General features: G+C 42.6%; 1 protein-coding gene across 16 annotated transcripts in view; it reads right to left on the bottom strand.

Moving 5' to 3' along the window:
- The window catches only part of STX8 (syntaxin 8), a 209,172-nt gene that overhangs the window by 187,812 nt on the left and 3,585 nt on the right, over positions 1 to 17,775 (bottom strand). For 12 of the 16 annotated variants that reach the window (XR_008713070.1, XR_008713069.1, XM_055576560.1 and 9 more), the window contains exons 1-2: positions 17,381 to 17,601; positions 7,416 to 7,515 (exon numbers count right to left, since the gene is read on the bottom strand). Coding sequence is in view for 14 of the 16 variants with exons in the window: in XM_055576560.1 (XP_055432535.1) it covers positions 7,416 to 7,515; positions 17,381 to 17,460 (180 nt within the window). In the remaining 2 variants the exon portion in view is untranslated. The other 4 variants (XM_055576550.1, XM_055576549.1, XM_055576546.1 and 1 more) reach the window with 3 other exon arrangements.

The raw sequence follows: 17,775 nt of genomic DNA, 5'->3' as shown, positions 1-17,775 counted from the left end.
CTACCTTGTTAAAAGGAACAATTATACAACTGCAGTGAAGCAGGGGCTCTCTCCTTAGATTAGTGGGGGTCACACAAGGAAAACACAGCGGAACAGCAGAGGCTGGCGAAGCACGACATACATCAAGCAACCCTCAAAGGTGTCAGCAGCCAAGAAAAACCTACCCGTAACTGTTCTAATACCTCTGGGAACCACGGAAAAACCACCCACAACGTCTATGGGGAAACGCCAAGGAAGGCAGATCTTTCCTCATTCAAGAAATAAAGAGCAAAACAGACAAACAAAAGAACAGTGAACACACACACACACACACACACACACACACACACCAGGTCTAAGAGTCTAAAAAATTAAAGATCAAAAGCATTTAACAGATGAAAAAGTATGTGGTCATTAAAAAGTATGAATGACATCTAAATTTGTTAACATAGAAAGATATCCATCGTAATTTATTACAAGAAAAAGAAATCAAGTCATAAAATGCAATGTCACTCACAGAGAGAAAAAACAACCCAGGAACTAAAGACATCAAAACATCAAGGGTGGTTATCTCTAAGTAGCAGGATTTCTTAATATTTTATAAGAAAACTATTATTTTCAGGAAAAAAAGTTCTGTTATGAGAATTTAACAGAAGCTTTCCAAAGCACAGAAAAGGATGAAAGCCTAATTCATACTTTAAGCTAACACAACACTGGTAACGAACACTGACAGGAGATAAGAGAAAAAAAATAAGCACTTGCCAATCTACCCCAAGGATTATAAATGTAAAGCCTTTAAAAAATATTAGCAAAGCAAACTCAGAATTACATTAAAAATGACAGCATGCCATCACCAGGCAGGATTTATCTGAGCAATTTAAAAGTACTTTGATGTTAGAAGATCTAATAATACAGCTAATAGTATTAATAACTAAAGTTATTAGTGGTATTAACAACTAAAAATAGAAATAAACATATGATTAATACAACACAGGGGAAATTAATTAGAAACATGACAAAAACAAGGAAAGAAAACTTGGAATGGGTCAGTGGTGGCCTTAATGGCACTATTATTTAACTTTGGTCTAGAGTTCTAACCAATGCAATAAGACAAGTTAAAAGAAATACATAAGGGCTGGAAAGAAGGAAATGAAATTATCATTATTTGCAGGTTAAAAATAGTCTATGTGGCAAAGTTAAGAGGATCAACCGAACAATGACTAGAAAAAGGTAAAGAATTCATGGTGGTGATCAACCACAAAATGAAAAAATCCACGGCATTCCTAAATTCAGGTAGGAAGAACTCTTCTAAAAATTATTTTTAAACATCATTAACAATATCAACAAAATCTAAAACATATCTAGCATAGCGCCTGGCCTATAGTAATTGCAGGAAATACTGCCGAAGGAATGAGTGAAGAGAAAGAATCAACACTGTAAAAATGTAAATGCTCCCCAATTTAATCTATAAATATACTAGACATCGATCCAAAATCCCATGTGCAGTGCTTTTATTAGAGCTGCTGCTGCTGCTGCTGCTAAGTCATTTCAGCCGTGTCCAACTCTGTGCGACCCCATAGACAGCAGCACACCAGGCTCCCCCGTCCCTGGGATTCTCCAGGCAAGAACACTGGAGTGGGTTGCCTTTTCCTTCTCCAAGCATGAAAGTGAAAAGTGAAAGCGAAGTCGCTCAGTCGTGTCTGACTCTTTGCGACCCCATGGACTGCAGCCTACCAGGCTCCTCCGTCCATGGGATTTTCCAGGCAAGAGTACTGGAGTGGGGTGCCATTGCCTTCTCCAATGCATGAAAGTGAAGAGTGAAAGTGAAGTCGCTCAGTTGTGTCCAACTCTTAGCGACCCCATGGACTGCAGCCCACCAGCCTCCTCCGTCCATGGGATTTTCCAGGCAAGAGTACTGGAGTGGGTTGCCATTGCCTTCTCCGAGAGGAGGTGGTAAATGAGGCACAGCACAAAATTCTTTTTAATAAAGCTATGCAGGGCTTCCCTGGTGGCTCAGTGGTGAAGAGTCTGTCTGCCAATGCAGGAGACACGGGTTTGATTCCTGATCTGGGCACATCCCACATGCTGTACATTGAGCAACAAAGCCTGTGCACCATAACTGTTGAGCCTGTGCTCTAGAGCCTGGGAGCTGCAACTCCTAGAGCGCCCTAGAGCCTGTGCCCCACAACAAGAGAAGCCGCTGAAATGAGACGCCCACCTGCCAAAACTAGAGAGTAGCCCCCACTCTTCACAACTAGAGAAAAGCCTGTGTAGCAATGAAGACCTAGCACAGCACCCTGCCTCTCCAAGTAAACTAAGTAAGTAAAGCTATGCAAAACTGCTGTTAGAGGAGGATAAATGAAGGGAGATATAGAAAGATCAAGGATATGTGTTACAAAGGGGGCCTTAAACAATCAGATGTTAAATCTTTATTAAAAAAACTACAAGCATGTGATGCTAGCAGTTACCAATGGCTTCATTAGTGCAAAAGAACAGAAGGTCCAGAAACAGTGCAGCTGTGTAAAAATTCAGTGAATGAAATAGGAAATATTTCATTCTTGGGTGGGGATTAATAATTTAGCAAATGGGAAAAAATTACAATACACAAAACAAATTTCAAATATTGTAAAGATTTCTGTGTTCTAAAAAAGATATAAAAAAAGGGGAGGAAAGTTTAAAGAAAATTTAGGTAATTAGACAAAGTATTTCTGTTAATATAATCCCTGAGTATGAAAAGCCTTTCTAACTATTACTCCCCTTCTCCTATAAGAAAAGGCCATGAATAAAACAGTGATAATTTCAAGTAAAATTTAAAAACAAGTATGTATATTTTTAAAAAGTCATTTATAAAATCAAAATCCAAATTAACAGAAAAAATATTTGTACCAAATGTGCCAAATCAAAGCTTAATCAAAGCTTAGTTAACAAATAGGTAAGAAACACTTGGAAATTAAGAAATAATAAGAACGTGTATAGGAATGTAACAGGCAATTCATAAAGGAAGAAATACAAACATCCAAAAAATATATGAAAAGATGCTCAATGGCATAAGTAACTTTAAAAATGTATATTAAACTATTGTATACTTAACAGAGAAAGATTTTTTTTTAAAGTTCATCAGAATTGGTATAGACATGTGAATCTGAGACATTTTTAAAATGCTTAAAATTTTATACAACCTAAATCCAGAAAGCCTATATTGAGGAATTTAATCTAACCTGGGCAATATTCAGCCACATGGAAAACTCATTTTTATAATTCAGTTCAGTTCAGTCACTCAGTCGTGTCTGACTCTTTGCGACCCCATGGACTGCAGCACACCAGGCTTCCCTGTCCATCACCAACTCCCAGATCCTACTCAAACTCATGTCCATTGAGTCAGTGATGCCATCCAACCGTTTCATCCTCTGTTGTCCCCTTCTCCCGCCTTCAATCTTTCCCAGCATCGGGGTCTTTTCCAATGAGTCTGTTCTTTGCATCAGGTGGCCAAAGTATTGCAGTTTCAGCTTCAACATCAGTTCTTCCAATGAATATTCAGGACTGATACCCTTTAGGATTGACTGATTGGATCTCCTTGCAGTCCAAGGGACTCTCAAGAGTTTTCTCGAACACCACAGTTTAAAAGCATCAATTCTTTGGCACTCCATTTTCTTTATAGTCCAACTCTCGCATTCATACATGACCACTGGAAAAACCATAGCCTTGACTAGACGGACCTTTGTTGGTAAAGTAATGTCTCTGCTTTTTAATATGCTGTCTAGGTTGGTCATACCTTTCCTTCCAAGGAGCAAGTGTCTTTTAATTTGATGGCTGCAATCACCATCTGCAGTGATTCTGGAGCCCAAAAAAATAAAGTCTCTCACAGTTTCCATTTGCCTATCTATTTGCCATGAAGTGATGGGACCAGATGCTATGATCTTAGTTTTATGAATGTTGAGTTTCAAGCCAACTTATTCACTCTCTTCTTTCAATTTCATCAAGAGACTCTTTAGTTCTTTTTTGCTTTCTGCTATAAGGGTGGTGTCACCTGTGTATCTGAGGTTATTGATATTTGATATTTGTCCTGGCAATCTTGATTCCAGCTTGTGCTTCAGCCAGCCCTTAGTCAAATGGTTTATTGGGCTTCCCAGGTGGTGCTAGTGGTAAAGAATCCACCTGCCAATTCAGGAGATGTAAGAGATGCAGAATAGATCCCTGGGTTGGGAAGTTCCCCTGGAGAAGGGCATGGCAACCCACTCCAGTATTCACACTTGGAGAATCCCATGGACAGAGGAACCTGGTAGGCTATAGTCCATAGGGTCATACAGAGTCAGACACGACTGAAGTGCCTTAGCAGAATGGTTTATCATCAGAAGATGATACTGGTTGAATGGATCAGGGATCTAAATGTAAAAAATGAAACCATGAATTTGCTAGAAGAAATCAGGAACAAATTCCTTTATAACCTACAAGTAGCAAAAGCTATAAGTGAAAATGCAGAGACAATTAAAAATTGATAGTCAACTTTATAAAAAAAAAAAAAACAACTAAAACTTTCATATGATGAAGCTACCATGGTAAAGTCAAGCAACAAATGATAAAGGAGAGGAAATAATTACAATATATCAGAAAGAGCTAATCTCCCTAATACATAAAGAGCTCTTAAAAATTAAAAAAAAAAAACAAAAACAATAATCCAATGGAAAAAAATGGGCAAAAGATAGGGAATTAACTTACAGAATATATATATATATATATAGTGCGTAAGAATGTGAAAACATACTTCACATCATGAAAAATGCAAATTTAAAACTACACTGGAAGGTGAAGGAGATTAACAGGTACAAACTTTCAGTTATAAAGTAAGGAAGTCAAGGGAACATAATGTACAGCATAGGGAATATAGTCAATAATATAATAATTTCATATGGTAAGATGGTAACTAGACTTATCTGGTAATCACACTGTAATGTACAAAAATATCAAATCCCTATGCTGCATACCTAAAACCCATATAATATTATAATTCAATTATGCCTCCATTTAAAAATTAAATAAAATAAAATTATACTAAAATATTTTATCTCACCTAAGGCAATGGCACCCCACTCCGGTACTCTTGCCTGGAAAATCCCATGGACGGAGGAGCCTGGAAGGCTGCAGTCCATGGGGTTGCTAAGAGTCGGGCAGGACAGAGCGACTTCACTTTCACTTTTCACTTTCATGCATTGGAGAAGGAAATGGCAACCCACTCCAGTGTTCTTGCCTGGAGAATCCCAGGGACGGGGAAGCCTGGTGGGCTGCCGTCTATGGGGTCGCACAGAGTCGGTCACGACTGAAGTGACTTAGCAACAGTAGCAGCAGGTTGGCAAAAAATTCAGGAAATTGACAACGCCCTCTGCTGGCCAACCTGGGAAGCCAAAGGTGACAACCCCTGTGGAGGGTAATTTGGCAACAAGTTTAAAAAAAAAAAAGAAACCACAAATGCCCTGGTTCTGAGAATTCACTCTTAAAAGAATCTCAAAAAAAAAAAAAAAAAATCACAAAGCTATGTATTGCAGCATTATTCTTAAGAGCAAAATACAGGAAACAATCTAAATGCCTATTCTTAGGAGACAGGTTAATGAACTACATTATACACAATAGGGGTTTCCTTTGTGGTTCAGTGGGAAAGAATCTGCCTGCCAATGCAGGAGACTTGAGTTAGATCCCTGGGTCGGAAAGGTCTCCTGGAGAAGGAAATGGCAACCCACTCTAGTATTCTTGCCTGGGAAATCCCATGAACAGAGGAGCCTGGTGTGCTGCAGTCCATGGGAAAACAAAGGAATCAGACACAATTTAGCGACTAAACAACACACAAGAGAGCACTATAAAGTCCTAAGAACAACCAAAAAGATCTCAACGAATTAACATTTCTATGATACCTACCTAACAGTAGGTGAAAAGAACAAGAGACAAAAGAGTAACCTTTTTGTTAAAGGAAGAGAAATGAGAATACACACACACACACACACACACACATACACACACACACACCCCTGGATGCTTATTTCCACAAGAAGTAACACAGGAGGAATAAATGAGAAAATAAGTTAAAAAAGAAAGGATTACTCTAAGAAGAAGTTGAAGAAGGCAAGAAAAAGGGTGGAATGGAGACAAGATTTTGAATATACCTTTGTATATAATACTGACTTCTGTACTATATAAATGTTTTACATATTTAAAATTTAAGGGCAGGGAAAAAAGCAAACCCTGAAAATGAATATCAATAGATACAGAGGAGAGCATAAGATACTGAAAAAAATAATCAATTCTCATATCTTTAAAACAGAATAACCTTAGTACCCTTAGCGGGATATTCTAAATTTAAAAAACAACAATAAAGAGACTCAAACTACACTTAGTATATGTAGTGGTGCTTGTGTAATGATTCTGAAAACTTTTTTGTATAAACTATAAGAGAGACCGGGCTTCCCATGTAGCTCAGCAGGTAAAGAATCCACCTGCAATGCAGGAGACTCTGCTTTGATCCCTGGGTCAGGAAGATCCACTGGAGAAGGGATAGGCTACCCACTCCAGTATTCTTGGGCTTCCCTAGTGGCTCAGCTGGTAAAGAATCCGCTCACAATGTGGGAGACCTGGGTTCGATCCCTAGGTTGGGAAGATCCCACAGAGAAGGAAAAGGCTACCCACTCCAGTTTTTGGCCTGGAGAATTCCATGGGGTCACAAAGAGTCAGACATGACTGAGTGACTTTCACTCCTAAGAGAGACCAAATGAGCAAGAACATATCAATGCTTGTGGAAACCTGGGTTCTCACTGCAGGAAAAGGAAAACATTAATTTGGAATGGGGAAGTTACAAAGAAACCTGTGATGCTGGATTAGAATCAAAGGAATTGGCATGGACTCAGGATTTGCTCAAAAAAACCTTGCCAAATCCCACTACTGTCTTTTTTACAGCCCAAAAGCAAAGGATGATCATGTTTAAATGTAAAATGTAAAAAAAGAAAAAAGACTATCATCGTTTTGTTGAGAATGGTTACTCAAAGAGGTGAGAACTTGCCTCTTGTTCTGCAGAGCCTGATAGATTTACCACCTGGGGGACAGTGTACCAACTCTGGAACTAGACTATAAAACTGTTAGCAGCTTTTAAGATAAAATAGGAGAAATTAAAGAGAGTCCCTGCTTCATTTGGTCTCAGTGATTAAGCTAACAATGAATGGACTGGTTGTAATGTCCATTTGACCTATGGCAACCCACTCCAATATTCTTGCCTGGAGAATTCCATGGACAGAGGGGTCTGGTGAGCCTACAGTGCATGGAGTCACAAAGAGTCAGACACAACTGAGTGACTAACACACACAGGTTGTTACACATACAGCCTCTGAAAGGGGAGAGTTTTCAGACCTCAGAGCTCAAACAAATCCTCTGAAGGGCCCAGTCTCTCCTGGCCTTACCTTGGTTGTATTTTCACCATTTCTTTCATACTGATTTCGCTGCTGAATTTTCTCGGCAATCTCTTGTGCAATTTGGCAGGTAGAATCGTAGGTGGAGAACCTGCATCAGAGTCATAAAGGGACAGGCGTGTTGAAAGTTCCTTAAAGGAAATTTCAGCGTAATCTAAAGTTGCAGTTTGTAATTCTAGTCATGACAGCGAACAGGAAGGGAGGATGATAAGAGGGGCAGTAAAGGCATACACGTGGTGAATGGTAACTCACTATGGGATGGGTTCGGTCTCAACTCTTCCTTTGTAATAACTCACTCCACCCACACAAGAACACTGGGAGCTGGGTCCCCATCCCCAGCATATACTTGAGAAAAATCAGGCACAGGGAGGTAGAGCCACTTGCCCAATTGGTACCTCCAGCAGCAAACCCCGGCTGCCTGGCCCCTGTGCTGGAGCCTGTCTGTGCTCCTAACCACTGTGCTCTCTGGCCACTGATAAAGCATCCCAATGCATTCATTCACAAAACATTCAGCAAACATTTCTGGAGAGCTCAGCAGTGCTACAGGCATGGGAGAATACAGCAAAGAACAATGAACTCAAGAGACCCCACAGAGGCTGAGACAGAACTGTGTTTGAGTATCTCCTGTGGAGGTACGGGTCAGCAGTGGACTGCTGCAGAGCAGAGGCTCTGGGTGCAGCAGATCTGGGTATGGCATAAGCCCTATTGGAGGAGGTCGCCATTAAACCCAACATAGAGCTGCCAGAACTTACACAGGACTAGGGAATAGACTCTTGGAGGGCACAAACAGAACCTTGTATGCACCAGGAACCAGGAGAAAGGAGCAGTGACCCCACAAGAGACTGACCCAGACTTGCCCAGGAGTGCCCAGGAGTCTCCGGCGGAGGCGTGGGTCGGCCAGCTGCAGGGTTGGGGGCACTGAGTGTAGCAGTGCATGCATGGGGCCTTTTGAAGGAGGTCGCCATTATCTTCAGTACCTCCACCATAGTATGGCCCCAGGTAAATAACAGGGAGGGAACACAGCTTCACCCATCAACAGAAAATTGGATTAAAGATTTACTGAGCATGGCCCCACCGATCAGAACAAGACCCAGTTTCCCCCTCAGTCAGTCTCTCCCATCAGGAACCTTCCATCAGCCTCTTATCCTCCATCAGATGGCAGACAAACTGAAACTAACCAATCTGATCACATGGACCACAGCCTTGTCTAACTCAATGAAATTATGAGCCATGCCATATAGGGCCACCCAAGATGGACAACGGGTCATGGTGGACAGTTCTGACAAAATGTGGTCCGCTGGAGAAGGAAATGGCACACCCCTTCAGTATTCTTGCCTTGAGAACTCCATGAACAGTATGAAACGGCAAAAAGATAGGACACGGAAAGATGAATTCCCCAGGTCGGTAGGTGCCCAATATGCTACTGGAGATCAGTGGAGAAATAACTCCAAAAAGAATGAAAAGACCGAGCCAAAGCAAAAACAACACCCAATTGTGGATGTGGCTGGTGTCAGTAGTAAAGTCCAATGCTGTAAAGAGCAATATTGCATAGGAACCTGGAATGTTGGGTCCATGAATCAAGGCAAACAGGAGATGGCAAGAGTGAACGTTGACATTTTAGGAATCAGTGAACTAAAATGGACTGGAATGGGTGAATTTAACTCAGATGAACATTTTATCTACTACTGTGGGCAAGAATCCCTTAGAAGAAATGGAGTAGCCATCATAGTCAACAAGAGTCCAAAATGCAGTCCTTGGATGCAATCTCAAAAACAACAGAATGATCTCTGTTCATTTCCAAGGCAAACCATTCAATATCATGGTGATCCAAGTCTATGCCCCGACCTACTGTAATGCTGAAGAAGCTGAAGTTGAATGGTTCTATGAAGACCTACAAGATCTTCTAGAACTAACAACCAAAAAAGATGTCCTTTTCATTACAGGGGACTGGAATGCAAAAGTAGGAAGTCAAGAAACACCTGGAGTAACAGGCAAATTTGGCCTTGGAGTACGGAATGAAGCAGGGCAAAGGCTAAGAGAGTTCTGTCAAGAGAACGCACTGGTCATAGCAAACACCCTCTTCCAACAACACAAGTCTCTACACATGGACATCACCAGATGGTCAATGCTGAAATAAGATTGATTATATTCTTTGCAGCCAAAGATGGAGAAGCTCTATACAGTCAGCAGAAAAAAAGACCAGGAGCTGACTGTGGCTCAGATCATGAACTCCTTATTGCCAAATTCAGACTTAAATTGAAGAAAGTAGGGAAAACCAGTTGGAGAAGGCAATGGCACCCCACTCCAGTACTCTTGCCTGGAAAATCCCATGGACGGAGAAGCCTGGTAGGGTGCAGTCCATGGGGTCGCTAGGAGTCGGAAACGACTAAGCGACTTCACTTTCACTTTTCACTTTCATGCATTGGAGAAGGAAATGGCAACCCACTCCAGTGTTCTTGCCTGGATAATTCCAGGGACGGCGGAGCCTGGTGGGCTGCCGTCTATGGGGTTGCACAGAGTCGGACACGACTGAAGTGACTTAGCAGCAGCAGCAGCAGGGAAAACCAGTAGACCATTCAGGTATGACCTAAATCAAATCCCTTACAATTATACAGTGGAAGTGACAAATAGATTCAAGGGATTAGATCTGACAGACAGAGTGCCTGATGAACTATGGATGGAGGTTCGTGACATTGTACAGGAGACAGGGAACAAGACCATCCCCAAGAAAGAGAAATGCAAAAAAGCAAAATGGCTGTCTGAAGAGGCCTTAGAAATACCTGTGAAAAGAAGAGAAGTGAAAAGCAAAGGAGAAAAGGAAAGATACAATACCCATTTGAATGCAGAGTTCCAAAGAACAGCCAGGAGAAATAAGAAAGCCTTCCTCAGTGATGAGTGTCAAGAAATAGAGGAAAACAATAGAATGGGAAAGACTAGAAATCTCTTCAAGAAAATTAGAGATACCAAGGGAACATTTCACGCAAAGATGGGCACAATAAAGGACAGAATGGTATGCACCTAACAGAAGCAGAAGATATTAAGGAGAGGTGGCAAGAATACACAGAAGAACTGTACAAAAAAGATCTTCATCACCTAGATAATCACGATGGTGTGATCACTCACCTAGAGGCAGACATCCTGGAATGTGAAGTCAAGTGGGCCTTAGAAAGCATCACTACAAACAAAGCTAGTGGAGGTGATGGAATTCCAGCTGAGCTATTTCAAATCCTAAAAGATGATGCTGTGAAAGTGCTGCACTCAATATGTCAGCAAATTTCAAAAACTCAGCAGTGGCCACAGGATTGGAAAAGGTCAGTTTTCATTCCAATCCCAAAGAATGCTCAAACTACCACACAATTGCACTCTTCTCACATGCTAGTAATGTTCAAAATTCTCCAATCCAGGCTTCAATAGTATGTGAACTGTGAGCTTCCAGATGTTCAAGCTGGATTTAGAAAAGGCAGAGGAACCAGAGATCAAATTGCCAACATCCGTCGGATTATCGAAAAAGCAAGCGAGTTCCAGAAAAACATCTATTTCTGCTTTGTTGACTATGCCAAAGCCTTTGACTGTGTAGATCACCACAAACTGTGGAAAATTCTGAAAGAGATGGGATCTCTAGAGAGATCTGTATGCAGGTCAGGAAGCAACAGTTAGAACTGGACATGGAACAACAGACTGGTTCCAAATAGGAAAAGGAGTACGTCAAGGCTGTATACTGTCACCCTGCTTATTTAACTTATATGCAGAGTACATCATGAGAAACGCTGGGCTGGATGAAGCACAAACTGGAATCAAGATTGGCAGGAGAAATATCAAATATCAATAACCTCAGATATGCAGATGACACTCACCCTTATGGCAGAAAGCAAAGAAGAACTAAAGAGTCTCTTGATAAAAGTGAAAGAGGAGAGTGAACAAGTTGACTTAAAACTCAACATTCAGAAAACGAAGATCATGGCATCTGGTCCCATCACTTCATGGCAAATAGATGGGGAAATAATGGAAACAGTGAGAGACTTTATTTTGGGGGGCTCCAAAATCACTGCAGATGAAACTGCAGTGACTGCAATTCGTGGTGAATGCAGCCATGAAATTAAAAGACTCCATGGAAGAAAAGCTATGACCAACCTAGACAGCATATTAAAAAGCAAAGACATTACTTCGCCAACAAAGGTCCGTCTAGTCAAGGCCATGGTTTTTCCAGTAGTCATGTATGGATGTGAGAGTTGGACTATAAAGAAAGCTGAACGCCAAAGAATTGATGGTTTTAAACTGTGGTGTTCAAGAAGACTCTTGAGAGTCCCTTGGACTGCAAGGAGATCCAACCAGTCAATCCTAAAGGAAATCAGTCCTGAATATTCATTGGAAGGACTGATGCTGAAATTCCAATACTTTGGCCACCTGATGTGAAGCACTGACTCACTGGAAAAGACCCTGTTGCTGGGAAAGATTGAAGGCAGGAGAAGGGAACGATAGAGGATGAGATGGTTGGATGGCATCACTGACTCAATGGACATGAGTTTGAGTAAACTTTGGGAGTTGGTGATGGACAAGGAAGCCTGGCATGCTGCAGTCCATGGGGTCACAAAGAGTCAGACATGACTGAGGAAACGGACTGAACTGAAGAAAGAAAATAAGGCAGGATAAAAGGATGGAGAGTGAGAGGCCAGGAGAGCAGCTATTTAGGGAAGAGCCCTACAGAACAACAGGTAACGTAATGCTCTGAGGACAAAGGACACACACCCACCTGACACCGGAATTCTCTCGAAACACATCCTGAGCTTCTATTTGCTATTCAACAGGGGTGGGGGCTTTGAAGGGCTCACAGTGAATCTCTGCTGCTGCTAAGTCGCTTCAGTCGTGTCCAACTCTGTGCGACCCCACAGATGGCAGTCCACCAGGCTCCCCCGTCCCTGGGATTCTCCAGGCAAGAACACTGGAGTAGGTTGCCATTTCCTTCTCCAATGCATGAAAGGGAAGAGTGAAAGTGAAGTCGCTTAGTCGTTTCAGACGCTTAGCAACCGCATGGACTGCAGCCTGCCAGGCTCCTCCATCCATGGGATTTTCCAGGCAAGAGTACTGGAGTGGGGTGCCACTGCCTTCTCCGAGTGAATCTCTAACAGTCCCTTAATTTTTCCTTTGCTAATAGCCTTTTCACTTTTTATCTGTTTCGGAAAATATCTAAGTGTGTATACATATTTCATGTCTTCTAAAGGGTGGAGACTATGAATACATGACAGATATATTTTCCAGGACTGTGCCAGTAAACAATATTTAGATCTGCTGTGGAATCTAATGTTCCAATTTTTGTCTGAAAAAAATGAGCCATTTCTTAAAAATCTCTGAATTCCCATGTGTCATCTAAACACTGAGGGGACCTGGCAAATGTCTTTCTAAACAAAGAGAAAAAAACAATTTCCAGTCCTTTCCCTGAGGAATCTTACTATAGTAATGGTAACTATGGCTAACAACTGAGTACCTGATCTGGGTCAGGTTCCATGCTAAGAGCTTTACATTTTACATTTAATAAGGATCCAGGGAGGTAGTGTAACCTATGGGGCCTTCCTGGAATAGACCCCTACCTCCATGTCTTCCACCTGCCTCTTGTCTAGAGAAAAGCTTTAGCCTCCTAGGCCTTCCTTGAGTTCCAAAGAGTAAATTTTGAGAAGAAAGAAAATGCAGAAGGAAAGGAAAACACTCAAGAGAGACAAAATAAGAATAGTTTAGCCATTAAGCAAAGTCAAGGACCTTTACTTCTTCTTCAAGGGTGGTAGAAGAGCCACCTTTTCTGAGCCATGTCCTTCAAGCTGTCTTGCAGATGCTGAAACGCCCAGCAGGCAGACGATTTTAACCGTCCCCAGCCCCGGCCCCCCCAAGCCTGTAGAACCCAGACCGGTTTTGGAACCACAAGGTTGAGGATGCGGATTCTTAATTACCTCACCACCACAATCAGAAGAATGTCCACGAGCTGATCACGCACCCCACAAACTCCTTATCCCGTCTTTAAAAATCTTTCCCTGAAAATGAAAGTGTTAGTGCCTCAGTCCTGCCCGAGTCTTTGCGACCCCCTGACCCGCGATGGCGGGGCGGGGGGCGGAGAAGGAATTTGCATGTGTTTGGAGCCTCGGCTACCAGGACTCCTTGCTTGGCAGCGATAAACGCTGCACTTCCCTTCACCACCGCCAGGGGTCAGTAGATTGGCTTTACTGTCCACTGGTGAGCAAACTTGGCTCTGTAACAGGATTAACTTACATATGTACTGTGAGTGAGTGAAGTCGCTCAGTCGTGTACGACTCTTTGCGACCGCGTGGACTGTAGCCCACCAGGCTCCTCCGTCCATGGGATTCTCCAGGCAAGAATAGTGGAGTGGGTTGCTATTTCCTTCTCCAGGGGATCTTCCCAACCCAGGGATCAAACCCAGGTCTCCCGCATTGCGGGCAGACGCTTTAACCCCTGAGCCACCAGGGAAGCCCATATGTACTATATATATATATATATATATATGCATATATATTCATGTATACCAAAAGTGAGCAGGTGATATAAGCCAATACATAATTAAGGAAACAGGAGGCTGATAAGAAAAATTGGGTGCTGGCTCCGACTTTGCCACATTTCCCCATTTCCCCTCCATGTTGTCATCAATGAAAAGTTCTTAGGTCTGGCTCTGTGGTCCAAGACCACATAAATGCAAGTCAATAATAAGGTGTAACACACCTCCTGACAGACGAGGAGTAGAAATGACAAGTGCGTATTTCCGGAGTTCAGAAGTGACAGAGATTACTGGCCGAGACACTTGGACCTGATAAGGCTGGGCCAAGAGGTTATACCTTGGGCTGAACCACAAGGTCAAAGCAGGGCTCTCACTCCAGCAAGAAGGAGGAGCACCTTTTAGAGGAGGTGAGAGGCACAGGAAGCAAGCAAAGATGAAAGGAAGGGAAAGAGCCTGGCATGGTCAGCTGAGGGGTGGTCCTGGGTAGGACAGTGAAGAACAAGATGGCAGAAAGGAGTGAAGTTAGTTTCTGCAGAGCCTTGAGTAGCATAATAATAAGGTTTGAAGGGAATTTGAGAACTGTGGGGTATACTGTTACAGAGAAAGTGAGACCTTGAAGAGGTTATGTGAAATGCTTATGGCCAAAACCCCAGTCATCTTGCTCCTGATCCTTGTGTTCTCGCCTGAGCTCTACAAACTGGTTCTGAAGTTCTTCTACACATGTGAATCACTGTCTGGTCTGCAAGTGTTCAGTTGCGCCCAACTCTTTTGTGACCCCATGGGTTGTAGCTTGCCAGGCTCCTCTGTCCATGGGATTTCCCGGCAATAATACTGGAGTAGGTTGCCCTTTCCTTCTCCAGGGGATCTTCCCACCCAGGGATCCAAGCTGCATCTCCAGCATCGGCAGGCAGATTCTTTACCACTGAGCTACCTTGGAAGCCCCTTCCATCACTGGGGATGTTTTTTAAAGCTTCCTCATACCCCAAGCATTCTGATTGAATTGGCAGGGGGCTTGCCCTAGACGTGAGGAGTTGTAAAGCTCCCCAGGAGATTCCAATCTATAGCACAGCTTGAGAACCACTGGCCTAGTGGTAAAGGGCAACCTCATGATGGAATCAAGCACACAGGTGCCTAAAGTGCTAGCTTAGAAAAGTAACCTGAACTCCACGTCCACAAATCACTGGGAATGAAAGAAGAGTGGCAGGAGACCAGTAGAAGGCTTCTCTAGCTATTCAACTCCATAACCAGCCACCAACATTTACTTTCTGTAAACCATAAGGCTAAAAAGGATTGGACAACAGCAGAAAAGAAAAAAATAAAAATCATGGAGATGAGTCAATAATCTGATAGGAGGAATGAAGAAAAAGTAGATGCTTGGAGTTTTTTAGGTCTAAGAGACTAAGAGGACGGTGACACCATGACAGAGGCTGAGGAACTGGAATGGAGGGGGAAAGTGGCAGAGCTGATTAACTTTAGCAATGAGCCTGTTCAGAGACAGTCTCCATGCGATATTTCTATTACACAGTGAGCTTACCATTTGCTTTGATAGACCATTAAAAGAGTAACAGTCATATTCTACTTCTAAACATGAGTAAAGCATCACTGACAAGATTCTCGATAGGAGGGCTAAACTGTAATCAAGTCTGTTTTTCTAGATTTTTCTAAGTCCTATCCCCTACTCCTTTCTGCTCTCCTGATCAGCAGCCCACTTTCCAAGGAAGCTGACTGAGCACAGCAGAGTCCCCCAGTGTTTCACTTTCAACAAACATGAGAAGCTGCTAAGTTAAACTACTTGAGAGTAGCAGGAGAAATTATCCGCACTTTTGCACATTAACCGTGGAAGAGGCCTAGGGGTTTGGGGATAGTTTCCACCCACCTAAATGGATACCCTGGGACCGCTACCTTATTTCTGAGCTATATATCCTATTTTATGTGTAAAATGAGGGAATTAGCCTCCATGAAGTGGAGGGCAACTCAGCCATCTGTATCAACGGCCTTAAAGATGTTCATGCTCTTGGACCCAGTAGCTCCACTTCTAGGAAGTCAGTCAAGGAAGTGAGAGATGGTACCAAGGGGCAGTCTTCCCAATTAAAAAAAAATAAAAGCAAAAAAACCCTAATTTTTTTTAAAAGGTACAAAGGTACAATGATTAAATCACACTCCATCATGGTTATTCACATGATACACTATTAAGCAACATAAGGATTGTGTTTTCGGTGAATATCTGTGATACAGAGAAATGGTCCCTGTTTCTATAAAATACATTATATACACACACATATATTATACAAAGTAATAAATTCATTTTAAAAAATCAACAACAGCAATTATTTCAGATGATAGAATTAAAGATGTTTCTTTTTTTTTTTTTTTCCCCCCTCTGCAAATATTCAGTATTTTCTATATTTTTCTATCAGGGTGTTAAAATTAGGTGAAAAAAAATAGTATGGAATCAGTTAAGACATTGGTCCAGACAATCCAGATCCTAGGTAGATTAACTTTGATCTTGCAAAGTTAATCTATTAATGTCCAGACTGTCTGCAACTTAACTATAAACTATGTTACAAGTACTAATGTGAGACATATTCTCCAAAAAGACCTTTGTAGAGCTAGAGGGTTTTTAATTAGTAAACAAAAAGCTCAAGTGAATACGCTATTGCAGTAGGTTTCTTGGATCGGAATTTGTCTCTCATCATTCAGTCCTCGGGACTTGACTGTTGAATAAAAGACTCTTATCAGCTATTGTTTTACTGCATAAGTTGCTGCTGTAGATACTGAGGTGAGGATAAAATACCTTATCAACAACAGGCATAATTTCCTTCCCAGATTCCTGTTAGTTTTCTTTGAAGGGCGCACAAGATCTAGACCCCAGCGTCAACTGGTTACTAACTCGCGGACTCCCGTGAATTCTGAACCTCGGTTTCGCTACCGGTGAAATAAGGAAATTCACCAGAGGGACTGGCGTTCCACAAAAAAGGTTACTCTGTACTTCACTTTCACAGGAGTCCCGGGGAAGTGGGCATTAGCCAGCTCCACCACCAGGATGGAGATGCGGCTCAGAGATTTGGCGCTGGAACTCCCCCAAGTGTACACCGCGTCTCCCACCCCAGCCACCCCTGCAGGACCGAGAGTGGCGGCGGAATGCGGAGGAGCGCAGCCCCTCAACCCCCGGCTCTCGGCGGCAGGAGAAGGATCCCTGCTACCCTACCCCTCATTCCGAAAGGCCCCCGTCCCCAATGCCTAGCGATCACCCACTCCCCGGAAGCCTGGCCTCCCCCGAGACTGTCCGCGCGCTGCCGCCCTCACCCGGGGCTCACCAGGGGTCCGGGGCCATGGTGCAGTCTCCGCCCGCAGCTCGGACACTTCCTGCTCGCAGCAGCTGACTACGGCGGCCCGCGCGGCTCAGACCCCGCGGCTCGACCCGTGCGCGCCCGGAACTCGGAGTTTGCAATATACGTACCCTAAGGCCTCCAATCTATTGATACGAGAAAAAGGAAAGCGCTTCCCCGGAGACTGAGAGCTGGACCAGTTTGCGTCCATTAAGAGACGCGAACAGCTGGGTGCAATTCAAATAAAATTGTTTTCGAACAAAATCCAAGCATTTTCCTCGGAAGGTGGGAGCCCCTTAAGACCTCTAGCGTTATTTAACATTTTATTCTGCTTAAAACAAACAAACAAACAAAAAACTGGATTGTGGTGATAGTTGCACAATTGTATAAATTCAATTTAAATACATTTTAGGATATGTAATTTATACCTCAATGGTTTAATTATTTTTTTATCCTGTTTCAAGGGACCCAAAGAAGTGTCAATTATATATTATAGCAGCCTTCCCAGCAGAGGCACTTAACTTTA

This window comes from Bubalus kerabau, chromosome 4 (genome assembly GCF_029407905.1).
Source record: "Bubalus kerabau isolate K-KA32 ecotype Philippines breed swamp buffalo chromosome 4, PCC_UOA_SB_1v2, whole genome shotgun sequence".
Classification (NCBI taxonomy): Eukaryota; Metazoa; Chordata; class Mammalia; order Artiodactyla; family Bovidae; genus Bubalus; species Bubalus kerabau.
Note: the sequence above shows the minus strand (reverse complement) of the source record. Positions and strands in the feature narration are given on the sequence as shown.